Source organism: Rosa rugosa, chromosome 7 (assembly GCF_958449725.1).
Source record: "Rosa rugosa chromosome 7, drRosRugo1.1, whole genome shotgun sequence".
NCBI lineage: Eukaryota > Viridiplantae > Streptophyta > Magnoliopsida > Rosales > Rosaceae > Rosa > Rosa rugosa.
In genome coordinates, this window is record NC_084826.1 from 22075165 (window position 1) to 22098326 (window position 23162).

At 38.4% G+C, this 23162-nt stretch overlaps 4 protein-coding genes across 4 annotated transcripts; 2 read left to right on the forward strand and 2 right to left on the reverse strand.

Annotated features, from left to right (window-relative positions):
* Positions 1-521: 521 nt before the first annotated feature.
* Positions 522-4868, forward strand: LOC133721050 (squamosa promoter-binding-like protein 14). Its single transcript, XM_062147566.1, has 3 exons — positions 522-1347; positions 3713-3852; positions 3960-4868. The coding sequence occupies exons 1-3, from the start codon at positions 953-955 to the stop codon at positions 4571-4573; spliced, it is 1149 nt and encodes a 382-aa protein (XP_062003550.1). The 5' UTR covers positions 522-952; the 3' UTR covers positions 4574-4868.
* Positions 4869-5244: 376 nt separating this feature from the next.
* LOC133721051 (uncharacterized) lies at positions 5245-7429 on the reverse strand. The gene is made up of 4 exons (XM_062147567.1): positions 7310-7429; positions 6696-7226; positions 5873-5938; positions 5245-5730 (listed from the first exon to the last, which is right to left on the reverse strand). The coding sequence occupies exons 1-4, from the start codon at positions 7397-7399 to the stop codon at positions 5671-5673; spliced, it is 747 nt and encodes a 248-aa protein (XP_062003551.1). The 5' UTR covers positions 7400-7429; the 3' UTR covers positions 5245-5670.
* Positions 7430-7671: 242 nt separating this feature from the next.
* On the forward strand, positions 7672-13380 carry LOC133722155 (protein STRUBBELIG-RECEPTOR FAMILY 2). Its single transcript, XM_062148976.1, has 17 exons — positions 7672-7747; positions 8024-8143; positions 8983-9115; positions 9208-9279; positions 9373-9438; positions 9526-9597; positions 9701-9772; positions 10025-10096; positions 10184-10249; positions 10335-10400; positions 10484-10827; positions 11260-11528; positions 11631-11896; positions 11998-12145; positions 12366-12505; positions 12596-12752; positions 12877-13380. Exons 2-17 carry the CDS (start codon positions 8047-8049, stop codon positions 13057-13059), a joined length of 2223 nt encoding a protein of 740 aa, XP_062004960.1. The 5' UTR covers positions 7672-7747; positions 8024-8046; the 3' UTR covers positions 13060-13380.
* Positions 13381-17992: 4612 nt separating this feature from the next.
* LOC133720713 (CDK5RAP3-like protein) lies at positions 17993-21603 on the reverse strand. The gene is made up of 10 exons (XM_062147156.1): positions 21444-21603; positions 21199-21333; positions 21015-21109; positions 20824-20918; positions 20592-20727; positions 20345-20494; positions 19679-20209; positions 19353-19561; positions 18836-18968; positions 17993-18525 (listed from the first exon to the last, which is right to left on the reverse strand). The coding sequence occupies exons 1-10, from the start codon at positions 21502-21504 to the stop codon at positions 18394-18396; spliced, it is 1677 nt and encodes a 558-aa protein (XP_062003140.1). The 5' UTR covers positions 21505-21603; the 3' UTR covers positions 17993-18393.
* Positions 21604-23162: the final 1559 nt, after the last annotated feature.

The following is a 23162-nucleotide window of genomic DNA, read 5'->3' on the forward strand; positions in this document are numbered from 1 at the left end:
TCCTTGAACCGGACCCATATCTTTTTGTACAAGATAAAATATTTTTAGATGTGTTGTAACTAGAAAATTCTTCAGTCCTTATTAGTTGATATGAGCTGAGCTATTGATATTTGTAGTCAATTTTATTTTTTTTTAATAACAAAAAAGTGAATTTGATAATATCCATTCCCTTTATCTATTTGTATTGTCGCATGTGATCATTGGTGTTCTCAATTCCACAAAAAATAACTCATTTTTGTTGAATGATTAAAAAGAAAAAGAAAAAGAAAAAAGAAAAAAGAAAAAAGAAAAAGAGAGGGGCAAATTAGACAATTGAAATCAGGTAATCCAAATGGTGGGTCCCATGCATGGAGATGCATGTGGGCACCATATCTCCTCCATAGGGCAGAGTAGCATAATAATATCCCCATCCCCAAGGCAAAAAAAAGAAAAGTTATAATCTTTGGGAGAATTGAGCAAGTGTAATTATCAAGCACTTAAAAGGAGCTTCTGGTAAAGCTACCCCCTTTGCCTGTGCCAGCAGTAGAGAGAGAGAGAGAGTATAGAAGCAGGAAGCTCAAAAAGTGCATACTCCTGTCCTACCCATCAATCAGTTCTCACCTTTTTTCTGTGTTTTGCTCCATTATTTTTGTACACAGTCACAGAGTGTCTCTCAGACAAGTGCATCACTCCAATTCAGAAACAAAACAAACTCTCTCTCTCTCTCTCTCTCTCTCTCTGAGACTGCGAGCGAGCTGGCATGGGCCACTGTCAGGTGGCTGCGTGCCCCTCTCCCTCCACACTGAGCCAGCAGCAACTTTATCATCCTCTGATCACTACCACTCCTTTAGACTAGACTATACTCTCTCTCTCTTTCTCTCTCTCCATTCATTTCTAATTTCTTCACACAATTATGATGATGATGAATGGGCTCTAGAGACGAGCAGAGGTCTCTTTTTCTCAATCTACTGTAATGGGCTCGACCTCTATGACCACTACTGACTCAGGAGGCAGCTCCTCCTCCCCACCCAACAACTCCTCCACCGAGGAGTCCCTCAACGGCCTCAAATTCGGCCGCAAAATCTACTTTGAGGACGCTGCTCTCGGACCCAACCCACCCAAATCCGGGTCAGGGTCTGCCGGCTCTTCCTCCTCCGGGGCCACGCCGCCCAAGAAGCAGAGGAGTGGTGGCGGTGGTGGGTTGGTCCATCAGGGCCAGCCTCCGAGGTGCCAGGTGGAGGGCTGCAACGTAGATCTGAGTGGTGTTAAAGCTTACTATTCCAGGCACAAAGTGTGTGCCATGCACTCCAAGACCCCTACTGTTATTGTTGCCGGCCTTGAACAGCGGTTTTGCCAGCAGTGTAGCAGGTCAGCAACCACTACTAACTAGCCCCCCCACCCCCTTTTTGCTCCTTTTTGGTTTAAATTTCAGTTGTGCTGTTTCACAGTTGAGCATAAACTTTTTCAAGTGTTATTTAGGTTGGACCTTGATGGGGCTTTTGGATTTGTTTGTTTTCTGATTGGGTGTGTGTTGTTTAGTCCTGTTTTTGTTGATTTACATGGAAAGCTGGTCTGGCTACTTGTATGCCTCCTGCATTGAATGTTCTAGCCTGATGGCTTGTTCTCCCAGATAGTTTTCTTAAGAGGCTATTCTCTAAGTTTGTTTGTACAAGGCTCTCTGCCTTTTTTTTTTTTTTTTTGGTTTATTGATTAAAAAAAAAAATTTATTTGGGTTCTTTCTGGCTGTGGAAGAGCATATTTTTCCCAAAACAAATTATGTATTATGATGAATTTAGACACCATGGCTTCCTCAATTAATGTTTGTCTTTTGGAGTCCTTCTACTTAAAGGTGGATTTCAATGGTTCGTATGACTGTCATGGAAATCAGCCCTCCTTTTACTAATCATGGAAATTTCTGGGGTCCTCTGAATTATAACCAATTTCTGGCATGCTATATCTGGCCAATCTTTACCTTGAGGTTTCCAAAAGCTATCAATTACTTTCTTTGTCTGTCTAACTTTGGTTTAGAAAAAAGCTCAAGTTTGGTAAATACAATTTTGACTTCATTACTACAGCACTGTTAATGTGTAGAAACATTTATCTTCTAAGATTAAACATCTAGGGTAGTTGGCATACTCCACTTGTGCTTGCTAGTGTTTGTAGGTGAACTGAACTTTTAGCTACCATTTACCAGCTCTGAGTTTGGAGAAAAATGTTAAAATTCATTTTCGTTGGACCATATTTACATAAAAATCCCCAATGTTATGTAATATTAAAAGAAACACAGAGTTCGTATTAGAATAGAAAAAGCCTATTGGAGAAGCTATGCCACAGGTAGAGCCTCTAACCTACCATCAGATGCTTAAGATAGTGGGTTAGCACAACTACCTAATCTATATTTAAATCCTGACATACTATTTGGGAGATACTATTCAGGAGACATCCTATTCTGAGGAAGAGAATGCTCAACTAACATACTATTTACGACTTCAAATCCTTAACAGACTATTTAAGACTTCAAATCCTCATGAATGAGGAAGAAAGGTATATCCTGGAAATCATAGGAAATAGAACCCGCAATGATGTCCAATACCAAATTCTGTCCCAATAATCTGATTATCAAATGTGCATTCCTTTTTGTTAAGATCCATTAGATGCTAGATTTGATTCCTGGCAAGCCTCATGTAAAGTTATGGTGGAGTTCAAATGTTGCATCGACGCCGCAGACCATCAAAAGCAGTTCTCATTCCTACTTGAGGAATGATGAGTCATCAATTGCTTGTAGCACTGTGCTGTCATACTTATTGAACTCACATTTCTATAAGTTATGGTTGTTCTTAATTGATTTGAACTCATATGTGGGAACCGTGCAATTCTTACATGCGCTAGATGGTTTTGAGGATAATCTAGGTTTATATATAACTGAATGTGTGATGGATTTAATATATGCCTTATTGTTAAATTTACTTCACAAATCACATAGAATAAACCTACAGTTATGATGTTTCTTTTTGGCATTCGAACTTTCTTATTGGATATATGTGATGGTAGGTCCACCATTAAAAATTTACTTGCCTAGTTATACTGCCGTACCAAGCATACAAGACTATCTAAATAATAAATCATAGGTGTAACTTGAGAGCTACGAGAATGAGACAACAAATTTAGATATGGCAAGTAATACTTCACTTATTCAGTGCTCTCGGTCTAGTGACAGAAAAGTGTACACATCAGTCTCGTGCATATGCCGTCAAAAAAAAAAAAGTCTTGCATAATTAAACCTAAGTCTGTCCTTTCAAACTAGCAGCATTTGATTATTAGGTTAATTAGATGCTTTTTATTTTGTAAATTCATAGCAGTGTATTGTGTTGGATTGTGGAGGATGACATCTGTTTTTGTTTCTGTTTGGCAGTTCAACTAGTGTGCTCTGAATTTATGTTTATTAGTATATTTGATTGCAAAGTAAGTCTAGCTATTTCTGCCATGGTTTGTGAAAGAACATTTCAGTGGTGTGATCTGGCGAATTCAATGTCTCATCAGTTGTGTCTTATGCCATTACAAAATAAATTCCAGACCCTCCGCGTAGCCAAACTACACAAACAATTGTCCCAAGTAGTCCAATATATATTTTGTTTAGTTTACAATGTGCTTCGTCTTTGGTCGAGAGCTAGTAAGATGAGAAATGATTTTCTTTAATTACAAATTTAACTAATAATATGATATCTCTGTCCAGATTTCATCAACTTCCTGAATTTGACCAAGGGAAACGTAGTTGCCGTAGACGTCTGGCTGGTCATAATGAGCGTAGGAGAAAGCCACAACCTGGATCCATGATGTCTACACGTTTTGGCCGTCTCTCTTCGTCTATTTATGGTTAGCCATTACCAAATCATCAGTCAAGTTGCACTCTATAACAGCTGTATATTGTGTATAATTTCATTTCTTTTTATCCTACTTGACAACTGTACGTGGAATGATAGAAAACACCAGCCGAGTTGGAAGCTTTCTGATGGACTTCACTGCATACCCAAGGGCTGGGAGAGATGAATGGCCAACTGCAAGAACTTCTGAGCGGCCACCTGGAAATCAAACTGTCACTGCCACCGGAAAGTTTCTTCAACATCCATGGCAGAGCAACCCTGAGAATACTCGATCTGATCTTTACCTGCAAGGGTCAGCCGGTGGTACCAGTTATCCTGGTCCTGGAATTCCTCCGGGAGAATGCGTCACAGGAGTCACTGACTCGAGCTGTGCTCTCTCTCTTCTGTCAAATCAACCATGGGACTCTAGAAACCGCGGTGTTGGGACAAATGCCTTCATAAACACCCAAGGGGCACCCGTGGCCCAATCAGCTAATGTTGGCACCATCAATCCATTTCCAACCACATCATGGGGTTTCAAGGGAAATGAGGCTGGTAGCAGTTCGCATCAGATGCTTCCTGATCTGGGTCTTGGTCAAATTTCGCAGCCTCATAACAGTCATTACTCTAGTGAGCTCGAGTTGTCTCAACAGGGTAGGAGGCAGCAAAATATGGAACTTGGAAACTCCAGGGGCTACGACTCCTCCAGTCAACACATGCATTGGTCTCTTTAAAAGTAGCCTTTCAGTGTCTATTTGTGATCCAAGCCTAAAACTTCGGTAACTTTTGCTGGTTAACTATGGCTTCTTGTTGGGTGAAACCCAAACTGACTCTCCTTTTATGTGTTAAGACTTGAGACTAAGAATCTGATTAAGGTTAGCCTTGGAAGGCTCGAACTGCCTAACTACCATTAAGCTACTGCTTGAATTGCAATCCTGTGATCGGTGGTATTTTAAGGGTTTACTTTGAAACACTGGTTCACTCAGGTGCTGTGCTTGCCATATGAAAGTAGCTTATTCTTAATTTTAATTCAACTGGTTTGAGGTAAAAACGAAAGTATCCAAAGGGAGCTGGTAAATAATCCATCATCTGTGCTCCAACGAACAGAGCTGAAATTGCATTATGGCCATAAACAAGTGTGAGTTCAAACCGATGACCCACACAGTCGAACCAATTCATTAATTGATGAACGACTTCACTGGGGAGACCTGATTCCTTGCAGATTGTAAAGCATCTAAGCTTTGGAACCTAAGATGAAGCACTGTATTATAAAGGGTCTCTGGAATCTATTTTCAATAATTAAAATCTTTACCAGTTGAAATCTTTTAGGGATTAATCAATGTTTCAAGAGGTTTGCAGTCCAATACTGCCAAAACAAAAAACAAAAAACAAAAAACAAGAAGAAGAAAGAAAGACAAGTATGCCATAGCCACAAACCAACATTAACTTGTAGTAGCATTCGGCTTCAGCCTTTCAATTAAGTACCCTAGTTGATAGGTGTAGTAGCATTTGGCCTCCGATGTATATGCATGACAAATTCTACATCTTATACACTATCCCCATATGGGAGAATACTCAACCAATGCTCAGAGGCGTTCCTAACGGCACCTCCCTCTGAGGTAAGGGGCTAGCTCCAGGCCTGCAGAAATTTACTTCCCTACTGGCTATTGACTCACAGAGTTGCATATCAAGGCACAGTAAGTCGGCTGCAAGCACGAAAAATCCTTCATTGCAAGCAAGTACACCCATCTCCAAATAGAGGTGTACCCCTCAGTATTCTCTGTCAAACATGGAATACATTCTGGGCATGTCCACACATCGGGAATTAAGTTCAGTGATCGTCTTCATTAGTTCCAGGGCAGCTGGATAATAGTTCCTCCATTGATTCATACTGAAATGAAAAGCAAAATTTGTAACAACACAATAAAAAAAAACTGGATTGGGGTTCTACCATTGCACACAAGCAATTACAGCTCAAATTCCTTCTTGGAAAGTAAACATCAAGTCTATGCACAGCCACGTACTATGCTTACCTGGCATCCACAGAAGAGGCAGTATCGATGTTCATCTCTCAGTTTCATCAATATCTCTTGTAAATCCTGCAACAAGAACAGAAAAATCATCAGGGCAGGTTCTTTCGACGAACAAATAATTTTTAGGTCTATTGAGTAATATCAAGCAATAATCAAAAGGTAATAAACAGAAGAGGAGTTAAGTAGGAACAGGAGGAAACACTGCACATGCTTAACAGACTTGACTGAACAAGCACACTCTTAAATCCATAAGCAAATGGAGAATGACCTAATCCTATTACACCAAGGAAAGAGAATGTGGAAAAGCCGAGCTGCAAAAACCAGGTTAAATTTCCTTGGCTTTCGCTCTTGGTTGTTACATGTACAAAGCTGAAACTTTCTTTTGACATTCTTAAAGTGATTCCCAAGCTCAATTTAAGTCATTATTCTATTCTTTTAACACCATCTCCCTATAGTTTATCCCAAGTCTAATTTAAGTCTCCACTTGATCACTAAACATACAAGGACAATGGAAATCCGAATATCAGTGGGTAGAGCAATGACATGCTGAACAAAACTTTATTTAAATTCTTCAAGCACACACAACATTACATAATAGCTATAGCTCAACCGCAAAAAGAGATCATTCTTTTCAACTTGCTAGATCAGTTCATGTAATGGAACTCAACTAAAACTTAACCCAATGTCAGTTTTCGATTTGAATGACAATGATCAGAATCATCCAACAGTCTCTGCTATTCCTACCAAACATGGTTTTAGACCCAATTTCCCTCACAATTAATCTCAAAACATGCTCAACCAGACCCATCTGAGAATACCATACCTCTTCTGTAATCTGTTCCTCTTCCTCTTCCGACTCTCCCCCCTCCTCTTCCTCATCCTCATTCGGCACAACCTCCTTATTCTCCAACTGATCCAAAACCGCCTTGGCCTTGTTAAAATTAACCACAACTCTCCGAATCCGCCACTGTGACTTCTTCCTCCACCCAAACTCCTCCATCAAGCTCTCCTCATTCCTCTTCTCCTCCTCACTCCTCACCTCCTCTCTCTTCCTCTTCTCCTTATGAGGATCCTCCCTCCCAATTCCAGCTCTCGACCGCCGGATATCAACCTTCACCGGTTCAGCCCGGCCCGACCCCTCCTTCCCAAGGGCAGACCCTGGGGTATACCCCATTTGCTTCAAAAGCTTGAACCCTATGTTGGATTGCGGAATAGGCGCCTCTATATTCGCCAACGTTTTCTCATCCTCCTCTCGTTGCTTTCTCTCCCTATCAATCTTACGCTGCTCTTGCCAATTCACTGCTTTGGGTTTTTTCTTAGCGGCTTGAACACCGGAGGCTTTGCTATTCGATACCTGACAGAGATAGACACCATTACAGTCCCCGATTTTGCTCACCAACAAATCAAAACTAGACTAGAGTTCCGGAGAAACCTTACCTTTTTCGAGAGAGGAACGGAAGCTTCTGGAGAGACAAATCGAGAGAGGTCCCCCATGTAGTCATCTTCTTCCCCTCCTCCTTCCGCCATAGCAGAGAGAGCTTCTTTGATTCACAGAGCTTGAATTTTTTTTATTTTTTTTTATTTCCCAATTTTAAACTCCAAGGAGCATGGGCCGGGTCGGGTTTTATTAAGGCCCACAGCCCGTCTGCGTTTACCCATTTCTCTTCTAACAAACTTGGAGAAGCGGCACGTGCGTATGGGGAAACGAGAAAACGGTTTCGTGCTGACGTGTCATCCAGCGATTCTCACGCTCGTTTAGACACAGTACCAGTCTCTGGCTTTCTTCAACCTTCACAGCACACAATTCCAAACCCTCTCTCGCTTCTTTACAATCTCTCTCTCTCTCTCTTCTGCGTCTATTGCTTTTCCCAAAAGGTACAATCTCAAACCCTAGAGCTTCCGCAGTCGTAAATTCGAACTGGTTTTCTTCATACTAGCTCCGATTTCTTGATTGCGATTCGGTCTGTTTTTACAGTCTTCTCCACCGATCTCCGTTCTGCAATTGGTTTCGGAGAAAATGGAGCGGTTTCGATTTTTTGATCTTTGCTTTTAGTAGTTACTACTCCAATTCTTCGGAACCAAAAGCAGAGCTTTCGTTTTTGGCTTAATTCTCTGTTTCTCTGACGATTTAATTATTTTCTTTCTCGACAGAGATTTAGCCTGATTTTCAAGAAATGGCGAAGCTGAACCGGTTCGTGTACTTCATGGCGGTTTTCTTCGCGGCGGTTCTGGTGGCTTCCCCGGCTGGGGCTTTTACTGATCCACTTGACGGTAATTTGTCGAATCTTTCGGTTTCTTCTTGATTTTCTCGGAGTTTCTTTGTTAGATTTGTTGATTTTATCTACTTCGGTGAATAGTGTTCGTTTTCCCCTATTTAATCACTGAAATTACAGAAATTAAGTAGATCGGAATCTTTAAACTTCCGGTGCCGGAGAAAAAGAGAAACAGAGTTTTCCTTATTCATGTTTTGAAGCGAAAAATTAGAATTTTTCTTTAGGTAATTTTCTGAGAAAACAAACACAGAAAGGTCACGGGGGAAAGAAAAATTTGGCGCGAAAATAACCGAGTCGGTGATCGAGTCGACCTGAGTTGACTCAGTGATCGCATATGGGTCCGCGCTTGATATTTCGTGGTCAGTTAGTTGTACACTTGTACGACAGAAGTTGTTTGTGGGAAACGACTTGTCGTTTCTAAGAAAGAGTGTTCTTGGGTTTATTTGAGAAGTAGCGTCTTAAAACCTACGAGAAAGGAAAAGTTGCTTCATCTCATCACTCTTCATTTTAGGTTCATTTATTCGTATTCGATCATATAATTTAAAGATCAAAGGGATAGACACATAATCAATCTGAAGAAATGGACAATGAAGATGCTCCTTTTCATTTTCTAGAGACATGGTTTCCATTATCAAGCCCCGGAAGTCTTTCATATATTTGTTACTTGAAAGATTCCAAATTTGATAGGCATTCTTTGAAAAGTGAGACAAATAATCTCCTTGGTGAAGTTAAAATGCTTAAGAGTATCATGTGTGCAAGTTTTTTAAACAGTTGTAGTATATACCATTGGCTACCAGATCATATATTCATTGATTTTGTATATTGCTCCCTTATCAGTCGTAGCTCTTCATGATCTTTACATGACCCTCAACCAACCGCCACAGCTGACGGGTTGGAGATTGAATGGTGGGGATCCTTGCGATGAATCGTGGAATGGAGTGTCATGCTTTGGCTCTTCTGTGATATACCTGTAATGCACATATCACCATTATTGATTATTTACCATACTTGAAGTATAGTGCTGTAATATGAAGAACTAACTTCCCCTTTAATCTTATGCAGTAAACTTAATGGTCTAAACCTCTCTGGGTATATTACTGCCGAGATCTATAATCTCTACAGTTTGAAGCAACTGTAAGTGGTTCTACTGTTTTTTTTTTTTTTTTCAACCTACTATAGTTGTGTAAGCATACCTGTTCCTGAATCTTTTCATCTTTCTTCTTCCAGGGATATTAGTTCCAATACCATTGGTGGTGAAATTCCATATGTCTTACCCCCCAATGCGACTCATATGTAAGTAATATACCTCATTCATATTTCATGCAACTGTGTAATTTATGTATTTATAGGTTTGATCACTCTGGTATCTTGTGTCTGCAGAAATATGGCATACAACTATTTGATCCAAAATATTCCCCCATCCTTACCTGGCATGAAAAGTCTCCGACATTTGTGAGTTGCTTATTCCCTCACTGCTAACTTTTCTGGTTTTCATTGATGTGTTTTCAGTCATAATCTCATTGTACTCAATACCCTTATTTTCTTTTTGATGCAGGAATCTAAGCCACAATTTGTTATCTGGACCCATTGGCAATGTTTTTACAGGCCTACAGAATTTAAGAGAAATGTAAGCTTATATCACATAGTTAATTTATGTTGTACTTAAGTGACATGAAATAAGTAGTGGCTGGGGAATGAATTTGTCATTACTCATTATACAAAAGATGCATAGTTTTTAAAATGTTGCTATATAATAGTTTTGCTGAGATTTTTTCTCTTGCCAATGGATGAAAGTGAGATCTGGTTGAGATACAAAATTACAAGTTTGGAAGATGGTCAGAAACAGCAATATGAAATGACTCTCTTGTGACTTTTTCAGGGATTTGTCATATAATAACTTTACTGGAGATCTGCCAAGTTCATTTGGATCCCTCACAAATCTCACTGGACTGTGAGTTTTTGTTTTTGTTCTAATCAACTTGCTATACTTTAGTGCGTGGCACATCAAATTTATATGTTCATTTTGGTGTATCTGCAGGTACTTGCAGAAGAACCAATTCACTGGATCAGTTGCTTACCTAGCCGAACTTCCACTAATTGATCTGTAGGTTTCTACTTGCATGCTTTTTGCAGCGTTTTGCATTTTCATTGATCTATTGTTTTGATTTCTTGGCGCTTTCTATTATCAGGAACATCCAAGATAATTATTTCAGTGGTATCATCCCCAGTCATTTTCAGTCCATACCAAATTTATGGTAAGTGATCAACTGTGGTTACCTCTCCTTTGCCCGCAATTCAAATAAAGAAGTAAGACTTCAAAATGCTGATTTCCTTTCAGGATTGGGGGAAATAGTTTTCATCGTCCAGGGGACAACTATCCACCCTGGGATTTCCCTCTGGAAACGCAGACAAGTGTCATTGAACAGAACATCCACCCCCCTCCAGCAACTCAGTCAAGTGCCATGGAGAAGAGCAAGCCCTCTACCAAATTAGGTGGACACAAGAAGAGGAGGCTTGGCCCTGGAGGAATAGCTTTTATGATTGGTGGAGGAACTCTAGTCGCCTCATGTGTGGCACTTTACATTGCAGTTCGTATCAAACAATCACGTGCACAGAAGCTTATAACTTTGGGGGGCAGTAATAGTTCAATCCACTCTTTCTCAGTCATAAATACGGCCAAAGGTGAACTTTTACTCACTTGCATACTGATAATGTATCAATTATATTAATCATTGAAAGTATATAGTATTCTGCTGATAGTGAAGTATATGTACCTGACCTCTAATTCTTAAATGAGCCAACGCTTGCAAACCCTATTCTAAGTCAGAAATCAAAATTATTATTACATCTAGTATCATCTCATGGATTAAAATGATTTTAGCTATGAAAAACATTTAGGTGATGATATCATCTGTACATGGTTATCCAGACATCGTGTTTAAACCAGCTGATCCTAGTTTGAAGTACATAGATTTCAACTAACTGTACAAATCTTGTTATGATATCTGATTGATAGCACAAATGATAGATTTTTGATGAATTTGTTTTAGTTACTCCTTCTGCTGCCTCATTACTTAATGCCTTTTTAACTTGATCCCTTTTATCTGGTTATAGATAGTCCTATGAATGCACGAGAAGAAAGCCCACCAATACTGACTTTCAGGCCACCCATTCTACTTCCAAGGCGACTACCTCCAGTTTATCATAGCAGAGTAGAGAAAACTAGAAGAAAAAGTTTCTCTGATAAATGCAGTTTCCCAGTGAGAATCAAACTATATACTGTGGCAGAGCTTCAGTCAGCTACGAACAGCTTTGCGGAAGAAAAGTTTCTGGGCCAAGGATCTCTTGGTTCTGTTTACAAAGCCGCGTTTCCTGATGGCCAAGTATATACCTGAATTTTCCTTTAAATAATTGTAGAGACTTAAATAACAGTCTATTATTTTGAATCTTATGAGAAATGTTTGACTGTGATTCCTTTGTTTTAGATTTTGGCTGTAAAGAACATCAAGATGTCTGGACTCTCTTTCCATGAAGAAGAACAATTCCTGGATGTCGTTTGGACTGTTTCGCGTTTGAAGCACCCAAACATTGTACCACTTGTTGGCTATTGTGTGGAGAATGGACAACATCTCCTTGTGTATGAATATGTTGGAAATTTATCCCTTGATGAGGCACTTCACAGCGATGCATACAAGCCTCTGTCCTGGGGCCTCCGTCTCCAAATTGCTCTTGGTGTTGCTCAAGCTTTGGAGTAAGCACTCTATATTGTTGTCAGACAAGTTCAAGTTCATATTTTGTGTACTCTTTTAGATTTTATTGACTCTCTTTGCAAATGGCATTTTCACTTTTCAGCTATCTGCACTCCACATTGTCGCCTTCAGTAGCTCATGGCAACTTGAAGAGCGAAAATATCTTACTTGATGAAGAACTTGCTCCTCATATCTGTGACTGCGGACTTGCTATTTTGAGGCCACTTACAAGCAATAGTCTTAAACTGAAGGTATATACTGTCAATAAATCCAGTTTTAATTTGCAATTGAAACTAATATTGAAGATTTTCTGCTCCCTTTGCTGATACAAAACAATTTCTATCAAATTGAGGCCCAGTAAAGAAAACATGTCTTTTCAGCTCTAAGCTTCTTTATATGAACCCCTTGATACAAAACATTTGCTATTGAATTGTTTATATCCAAAATATCATTGCGTTTTGATAAAAACAGGCTTCAGAAAATGCTGTTGGTGACACTGGCTACATTGCACCTGAGCATGGCCTACCAGGGTTTGATAAGACAAAGAGTGACATCTATGCCTTCGGAGTGCTGCTTTTGGAGCTCTTAACAGGAAGGAGACCTTCTGATAGGTATGCATTATTCATGAGCCTTTCTCCTATTTAAGAATACTCTTGTCATGTGTCTTGATTCTGAACATGTTGCCTTTGTTTATTACATAGTTCAAGACCAAGGGAAGAGCAATCACTGGTGAAATGGGCTTCATTGCGGCTTCATGACACTGAGAGTCTGGATGAGATGATCGATCCAGGCATTAAAAAGACATGTTCCTCCAAGGCTCTCTCAAATTTTGCTGATATTATCTCCCTCTGTATACAGGTAGAAGCACATTGGATTCTATAACAGAGCTTAACTTCTGTGTGGCAACATGTAAATTCTTTGATGAGTAGTTCTTACTAGTTTGACAAAACTAAATTGTTTTGGCTCTCTGAAATTTGAACAGCCAGTGAAGGAGTTCCGACCACCAATGTCTGAAGTTGTGGGATCTCTAACACAACTAATTCAGAAGCTCAAGGGGAAAGGCAATGGAGAGGATGGTACACAAGTTGACCCCTTCGAGAGATCTTTTCGTTCAACCAACACCCGCTTCATGGGCTCACCTACATTGAGCTATTTTTCCATTTGAATTTAGTAGTGATCAGTACAGGCACAACTGAATGTACTGGATTGGATGTTTGATAACAAATGTACTCCACAATCAGCTAGATTGTCAGAGGCTTGGTCTGTGTGGCATTTTAGCTACGCGGTCTGATGATGTCTTAGCCTTAAGAGGTGGTATTCAATGAAATACCAGATTTCAAATAGACTATTATCAATTACACAGATTTCTGTCATTCTCTATGTTCTACAAAGTAGTTACAGTTACAGGACAGATTTCTACAAAACTATAGATTGTATATACTAGTTTAATTGGCAATCTTTCTTAAAAGGTTGGAAGATTTTGAAACAGAAATGAGATTGGTTTGTTCACAGTCAAGCTCGATAGGGAAACAAACCTTGTTGCCTGATCTGACTCGATGAATCCCAACAAATTACATTAGTTATTGTACTATTAATACACTTCATCTATCTGAAGTATTGGCACTGGCACAATTCTCCTCTTTATCTATGTGAACAAAAAGGAGAAATGTATCGTGAAGATCTCAAATCCACAATTCCTTGGATTTTGATTGTCACTGGCACTCCCATAGAAGATTATTCTGCTCTCTTATTGACTTCTCAGGTTCATAACCAATTTCTTACTGTCTGACAAGCTTTAACTTGGAAGATATTGTACTTCCTTACTCTCTATGAGTATCTCTATTCCTTATCTGAAAACTTTGCCCCAGCCTGTTCATAGGTCTGTTTGACTACTCCACAAAAGGGTCTTGATATAACTATTTGGTCATTCAAAGTTCATCAAAAAGAAAAATTAAATAAAATTACACGGCTCATGCTAGATTTGCAGCCACCAAGATTTTCATATTATGCTTTCAACAAACGGCATGGCCTCCATGGTTTTTGAAAATGTTTACACTGTCATTTTACAATCCTCATTGTCAAATTGTAGAATATTTTACCATCATCAGAAGCAAGCCACTAGTCATAAGGGTATCGATTGTCCAATTATATTGACAGATGATGCTCTCCCACAGCTTCTTCAGCCCAGAGACAGACATTTTCCTATGCAGCAACACCACTATTCAAAAGGGCTTGCCCCATTATATACTAGGATGACTTGTTATCTGACCACTCGAGAACATGTCAAGAAAGAACTCACCTGCTTTGGCCAGGAAGAAGATAACGAATTGTGCAGCTCCATGCGTTTGGTAGCTAAGCCCTTCAAACCCTCTTTCAACTTCACACTTCATGATGCTTCTTTTCTTCCTATGAACTCACTAATCGATCTGTGTAGGAATCTGAATTAAGGTTGAAGTATTCCACTTCATCACAAGCAACAAATACAAAAATGAATATACATGAGCATGCTATACAAAAATGTAAAACATTTAGTCAGAGGATAGAACTAAGTTTACTTAAATATACATGAGCATGCTATACAGCTTGAACAGACAAATTTAACATAACCTATTCATTGAACTGCAGGAAACTAAAATTTAAGAGTATAAGTAGGATTGGAAAATTCTAAAACTTTCATTCAATTTAACCAAGTACTTCAACTCTTACATTTTTTGCAAATAAAACTAAAATTTTATTCTAAGGAACACAAAGTGTAAACATCTTTGGAGTTGATAATCAGGATCAAGTCTCGTGTTTTCCTATTTGTCAGCAATGAAATGGCCAAGGAAACATCAGATAGCATTGTCTCAATGGCATCATGACCATATTGCTGCAGCACAAGGGGAGCAACTGCCTGGACCTTATGTTGCAATGACAAAGTTACTTCATTCTTCAACTCAACCAACCGCTGATATGAAAAGCTTTGATCTGATAGTAGAATTATCAATATTCATCACAAGGAATCTCAATAGCTGACGATATCACGTGCACAAAGTAAAAAATAAAAAGCAAAAGAGATACAACCATGCAACAAACTGTCATATACCTCATTCAGATCATCCAGAATCTTGTTCCTATACTCTTATCTGTTTCCAAAAGTTGGCTCCTATCCCACGCTCTGCATGAAATCTCGAATTTGGGAGACCTACACAAATGCCATTCAAATTTCAGACATACTACCATCAAATCTCGACTTTCACTAGATCTTAAATCCCAACCTCAAATTCCAGTGATTTCATTAAACATTGAGAAGAACATAATTAGGGAACACTAAACAAAATCAATATGCATTTATGATACGGTAAGGAACATACCATATTTTCTTGGCAATATGTTTTTGAAGCCTTTGCACTTTTATTCTACAGCCCATCACAGTCATGATAGTTGATCAACTTGACTTCACACTTCTGCAGTAAAAGCAGCCAAATATGTGTTGGTTAGACTACCAAAACAGAGCTATAATTGGCCAATTAAATGTAAAGCTCGGTTTAAGAAACATTACATGCTGGAGGTTGAGACTGACCATGATTCTTGATCTGCAGGCGCCAAACTGGGAATGGTACCAATTAAGTCCGGCTAATATGAAATTTGAAAAAAGAAAATAAAAAATTAAAGAGCCAAAAACCAATACCTTTACGTTTAATATAGTAATCACCAGGATCTTGATATTACCTGATCTTGTACTCTTATATATGCACTATACAGTAATACCCTGAACTGTAAACTCATAATGTGGAAGTGTGTTCCTCCATATGTGGTTCTATGAAAATAATTTACTGCATAATAATTTATCCATTACTGTTCTAGATCAATTATGTTTGTCCCATCCAGGGTGGAAAAATCTATCCTAGTGAACTTGTGGTATTCTAATAAGGACTAGAACATCGAATTTAGTGGTATTTTAATATGAAATTTGTCTAAATATCTATATGTCGAATGACCCCAAACTCCAAATTAAAATTTCAGGGAAAAAAAAATAGAGAGAGAGAGAGAGTCAGAATAATATATATGGAATTTCCTGATGAGATCAACTAGTTGGGTGGATCCCAAGGATTAAAGACCTTTTTCTCAAGAGGAAGCCTAAGTCTATGCCTAAGAATCAACGAGTATTGAAAGAGAGAACAGTATCAAGTTACAAATATTAAGACTGCACTTTGATTATTCCCATCAACTGTGCCGAGGTCAAATGAAAGATTCTGAGTTGGGAAAATCCTTTTGCCTATGGTGGTTTCAACTACCATGTATTGTCCAATAAGGAGTGTTACTATTAGGGCTATCACTCGGTCGGTTCGAATCGGTTATAGGTATTACTAACTTCAAAACCAAAGCTTTCGGTTTCAAAATTGAGCTGCCAATTACCAACCAAAATTTTCGGTTTTTAATCATAACTACCAAATTCGGTATTTCGGTTTTCGGTATTTACCAACTTTAGAACAACTAATTCTTTGTAATTAAAATTAGAACGAACAAAACTAGGTTCTTCAATTTTATAGTCGTAAACTTTGTATTCATCTCCTAATTATAGCTTTCTTTTGTATATATGACATCAAGTTTGAGTCATTTTCAATAAAATTAGGTTATTTAACCATCTTTGACTAGGTTACTTAAAATACATGTACTATTAATGTAGTTATGTAGTAATGTTCATGCTATTATGAAAAATTTTATGTTTATTTCTTAATATATATATGTATGTGTATTGAAAACCATAGTATATAAAGCTAATATTTAGATAATTGGTAGATTCGGTATTTACCAAAACCAAATCAACTTTTTTGGTAATTTTTTATTTCAGTTTTATCGGTCTCAGTTACAAAAAAGTCGGTTTACCAAACTTAAAACATCGATTGGTATTCGGTCGGTTTGGTAATTACCAAACCAAGTGGCAGCCCTAGACTTACTACCATAGGCAAAAGGATTTTCCAAGACTAATTGGGTCAACGGTCTCTCACCTCGCAGAGTTGAGGGGAATAGACAAAGGGCCCCATAGACAAAATATGAGAACAAAGAAAAAGAATAATTCTCATCTCTTTTTTATTTTTTATTTTTTAAAGAGGATCAAAGAATTTCACTCCTACCCCTATAGTGACTTGAATCCATGACCTAATTTTCATCTCTTTGTATTTGTTGATTGAAAAAGAACAAGTATGTTGCTGGTTAGCCAGCTAATGCATTTATTTTGGCAGTTAAAAGTTTCAGACCACAGGTTGATCATGCGAGGAAGCAGGGACGGCATTGTTAGCACTCAACATATTTGGATGGGATGAGTTGAGTTGGAAAGCCTCCATGCCGAAGGCAAGGCTCACTAAATTTGGATGAAACAGGTTGATCATGCAATTCAGGAGTGAACTACACAATCATGTTATTATATAAATGCATTAGCTAGCTAACCAGCAATATACTTGTTCTTTTTCAATCTTATTTTGACTTGTTTATTCATCCCAAAAACAAATACAAAGAGATGAAAATTATTCATTTACTTGTTTTCATATTGTGTTTATTCCCTCAACTGTGCTAGCTCAAAGAAAAGATTACAATTTGAAAAAGAACAGTTGCGGGGAATAAACACAATATAAAAACAAGAAATGGACTGAAAAAATCATAACTATACTTAATAATAAAACACGCAGTAAAGCCCACAAATAATTTTGTCGGCTGATCTAACAATGTCTCGTCATTCTATATCATGAAAAATTCAGGACGTAATTTGGTGTTGTTTTGTTGATATAGGTCCTAAAGCAAGATCATATTTGCTGCTGCTTGTACGAATGAACCAATTATAGTTGTTGAGACAGTAGATGGTGTGATCATATATCCAATATAATCCAATGTAGATAAACTTCAGCAGCAAATTTCCTTGAACAGGCTCTCCAGTTTATGCAATGATTTGGCACATTAATGATCACATCATTTGTTGTAAACCTGTTTGTCTACATGTAATCTCACCTGCTTGATGGACCTCATATAAAGCATTCGTATTGGTCTTCATCCTGCATATCTTAATGTTCCCGTCAGATCAATGTCTCCTTTTGTGTTGCCCAGTTGATGGAAACTTCATGCATCTAAATTTTACTATTTTGTGGCATTCAGAAAATTCATCAAGGGAGCTCTAAGAGTATATACCACACTTGCAGGTTATACATGTTATCAGCATTTTCATAAGCAAATATAATACAAAAAGTTCTAATCTGTATTGATTGACTAAGTTTGTAACTACCAACTGAAAACTATTCACACTAGAAACATTTCAACAATTTTGGCATGGTTCAGCTTTAGCTTATCCAACTTCAATGCCTTGCCCCCAAGAAGACACCACAAAGTTACAAAGTAAAAAGAAGAGGTTCAAAGTACACGCACAAATTGCAGAGACTTGTCCAATTATATTGACACGTCTCTTCCACATAACATGGATGAGAGGATGCTCTCGCACAGCTTCTTCAGCCCAGAGACAAATATTTTCCTATGCAGCAACACCACTATTCAAAAGGGCATTGATCTCTCCAATTATATGAACAGGTCTACCATCAAACATGGAGGAAAGGGTGCTCTCACACAGCTTCTTAAGCTCGCGTGTTTTTGCAAGAGCTGCTTCCTGTAATTGAAAGAGGAGTCAGTCTTTGTGCCAAAAATGGAATCGCCCATAACAAGAGAAAGCTAGATTTTTGCCTTTCTCCGAATATTTGAATTTGAAACACAAAGAACACCAGATATAGACAGGGAGCGAGAGAGCCAAGAGGCAACAATTCAAAGTTTCTTTAAATGAAATTAAGAGTATGGTAAAGTTCTATTGCAGCAGTCAATGTTGGAGGGCCAGAGAGGGAAATACAGAAACTGCTTGTCTCATTATATACGAGGATATCTTTTTATCTGACCACTCGAGAACATGTCGAGAAAGAACTCACCTGCTTGGGCCAGGAAGAAGATAACGAGTTGTGCAGCTCCATGCGTTTGGTAGCTAAGCCCTTCAAACCCTCTTTCAACTTCACTTCGTGATGCTTCTTTTCTTCCAATGAACTCACTAGTCTGTCTAGAAATCTAAATTAAGGTTGAAGTAAGTTCAAGTTTTCCACTTCATGACAAGAAACAAAAACAAAAATGAATAGTAATGTAAATCATTTAGTTAAAGGATAGACCTAAGTTTACTTAAATATACATGAGCATGCTATACAGCTTGAACAGACACAAACTTAACATAACCTATTCATTGAACTGCAGTAAACTAAAATTTTAGAATATAAGTAGGATTGGCCATTTCTAAACATTTCATTCAATTTAACCAAGTACTTCAACTCTCACATTTCTTTTTTAAATAAAGCTAAAATTTTCTTCTAGGAAACACAAAGGGTAAAATAAAATTAAAAATTAAAAATTAAAAATAATTTGCAAGCACGCAAATCTGGTCCAAGTATTTGGTATTACCTTTTGGAGTTGAGAATCATGATCAGGTCCCGCGTTTTCCTATTTGTCAGCAAAGAAATGGCCAAGCAAACATCAGATAGCATTGTCTCAATGGCATCATGAGCATATTGCTGCAGCACAAAGGGAGCAACTGCCTGGACTTGATGTTGCAATGACAAAGTTTCTTCATTCTTCAACTCAACCAACCGCTGATTTAGAAAAGCTTTGATCTGATAGCATAATTAATAATATTCATCACAAGGAATCTCAAGAGCAGACTATCACGTGCGCAAAGTAAAATATATAAAACAAAAGGGATAGAACCATACAACAAACTGTCATTATACCTCATTCAGATCATCCAGAATCTTGTTCCTATACTCTGTTTCCAAAAGTTGGCTCCTACCTTCCTTGATTTCAGTTGTTGGAGTTGAAGTATGAAGAACAGATGTTTGATTGTGAACAACAACATTCGGCAAATTGACATCATCAATTGCATCAACTTGAGGAGTTTCAACACTAATATCCCAAGATATCTCGGACACAGAAACCTCTGGGACCTGATCAGATTTTGCCACTTCATTTGGAGAACTCTGCAAGATCTCACTGGCACTAACCATTTCGTAAGGGCCCAAACCGTTACCAGCATCTTCTGTTTCTTCCACAGTACCAATATCCCAATCAATCTGAGCACTGTCCACAGAAAAATCCCAGTCTATACTGTCAGCATTAGCATCTGCATCCACTGTCACATTGTTTGACTCATTATGGCTTGATTGAACATTCCCAGAATCAACAAACTCTAAGTCTACAGAAACATCCAATGATGGGGGATGCTCACGTAAATCTTTCAAGTTTGTTAACACAACCAAAGATTTCTGCAATCACATCAAAAGTAACAGAATGGAGTTATAATATTATTAACAATTATCTCAAATTTCCATCAGCTTCTCAAAAAAAACTAAACTATTCTTCGTTAATTATAAACAAGCAAAACATCATTGTTTGCTTACATCCTTTTCAGTGTGAGCATCTCTCACAAAGTTAGAATAATACTCCAGAGCCCTCGACACAGAATCACCATTTATCACTTCCAATATCCTGCTGAATGTGGTAGGAAGTGATTTTGCAGTCTCTAAAAGTTCCACCCTTACATTATTTCCCTACAAAATGAACAAATTATCATCAAACACCAATTATAAGACGGAAAAACTATCAAATCAGTTAGGATGGCACGAGTAGAGGAATCCGCAATCTAACCTTCAATCCAAGCTCTTGACAAGCCTCCACATACTTGGCTGCCGATAGAGCTGCAGTTCTCTTAATATCAGCTTCCTTGTGCTCTAGTTCAGCTAGTTGTTGCTGAATCTTCTGCACCTGCTTTTTCTGATACGGACTTCACAGCAGGAGAGAAAAAATTATTCATACAAACCAAAGAGAGACTCCTTAACTAATCCCATCTCAAACCAAGCACACACACACACACACTTACATCTCATAGTTCACATTTTGAACCATTATCTGCGCAGCTTCGCCAAGATAGATATAATCCTTCTCGAAAGCACGCACAATTGATTCCCAAGTACCCTGCCCACAAAATATAAACCAAAAAAGTTAACAACACTACCATTACAATTCCACCAGAGTGCGCATAGTATCGAAACAAAGAGTTCAATGTCATACAGCAGCACCGGAGAGCCGGCCGAATATATTTCGACTCTCTGGAGCAGACTTGACCAGAATATCATATATCTGTTTGGCCTCTACGTAACCAATTCCTGGAAAATAGCATTCTAATAATTAACCCATTGATTCCAAAACCACAAAAATATCAAAACACAATGAGAAATTGAGTTAGAAAACAAACCATCAGGGTCTAAGGTATGAAAATAGGGATTGATATCTTTAGGAAGGGAAGCGAACTCCTTGGAAATCCGAGCTCTCACGGCTGCTAATCGTTTCCTCCAATCTCCCGGTATTCTTTTCCGATCAACAAGCCATTCTTCAATTCAATTCAATCCCACCCAAATCACAATCATCAATCCCCAATATATATTTCACTCCAAATCAAAATTCCCAAAAAAAAAAAAAAATTGAAAGTGGTTTGCGTACCTCCGAGACGAGAAAAGGTGATGTCAATTGGGAGGTTCCCAATGTCATCGGCGGTCGGCATTTTCAGGGGAACCAAGCCTCTCTCTTCTCTTCTCTCTGTGATAAGAGTTGAAACTTGAAACTGTGAAAGACTGCAGGAGGAGGTGTCCGGTTAGAGTAAGCGGGTCGGGTAGGTGGCCCAATTTGAAAAAGGGGTAAAATGATCAATTTAGGATTAGTTTGAGATTGCTGTGACTTTAAAAAAAAAAACTGATGCTACTGTGTTGTGAGAATAATCAGCTGTGAATTGATCTACAACAGCTTCTAAAAGCAACCTCTGGGCTGCTTCTAAAATCTGATGCCAGTGACCTATAACTTCCAATTAAACCTGCTTTTTATTTATTTACTAAACACAATAAAATCTAAAATTTTGAACAAAAACTGATTTTTTTTAAAGCGAAGCAATTCCAAACGGGGCCTTAATCTGGTGCAAACGAATTTCCATTTTGTAGTATTAACTATTAAGAGATGAGGCTTTTATCTCTGGGAGCGGATCCTCTCTTGATCTTTTATTTACCTAATCTTACCTAAGCTTTGAACAAGATCAAGACACGTGTCGATATTGAATCTAATGGCCTACAACTAGTTCATGCCTTGTTTTTTCCTTTCATTCCCCATCTGTCTCTTGTCTCTCTCTCCTTCGTAGTGATGACTCCTTCAACAACCAAGAATGAAAGAAGAACACCCATCCAGATTCACCTCCAGCAATACCCATCTCTATTGTTAGGCTTCAGTTTATGGCTTCCAATGAATCCAACCAAGATTTGTCCCTATTTTCCCACTTATCAACCCATCTCATAGAAACTTGCTTTCCCTAGTAATTAACCTACCTGTACTAGCTCTCAATCAATTCATTCCAGTTTTTACCCATGAACTCAGTGAAGACGTTCCATGAAAATGAACAGCGTTCAGTTGCAAGGAGATAGACGACTACGAGCGGCAATCGACCCGGCCTCTCCATTTAAGGGCAAAAGAGATTCTCAGCTAAATCATAAACAACAGCCTTCGGCGTTGCTTTAGAAGCGCCATTTGAATGCCTGCAGCAAGCGGAAAGAAAGCCCAAGATCAAAATCACATTTTTTCGATCAATTTTGTTTGGAGATTAGAAGCACTATTTGCGACCAGATTGATTAGCAGGGGATTTGGCAGACCCATTTGGCCCCGACCCAACCCGGTTCGACGACCTCCAACCAAGACGACCTGGAATTTTGCCGTCTCTCCATCCTTTTCTTTTTTTCTTGTTTTCAGTATTAGAAACCTAACAATAGAGATGGGTATTGCTGGAGGTGAATCTGGATGGGTGTTCTTCTTTCATTTTTGGTTGTTGAAGGAGTCATCACTACGAAGGAGAGAGAAAGACAAGAGATAGATGGGGAATGAAAGGAAAAAACAAGGCATGAACTAGTTGTAGGCCATTAGATTCAATATCGACACGTGTCTTAATCTTGTTCAAAGCTTAGGTAAGATTAGGTAAATAAAAGATCAGGAGAGGATCCGCTCCCTTTATCTCTACTATTATAAAGAGAAGTTAAAATTTGGTGTCAAAAGTTTCACCAAATTTTAAAATACTTACAATAGGGCGGTGCTATTAGCACACCCATTTTCTCTATTTACACACCTCTTCTATTTTTTCATTACTTTAATACAATTTTTGTTTACAAATTACTCTAACTATCCTCT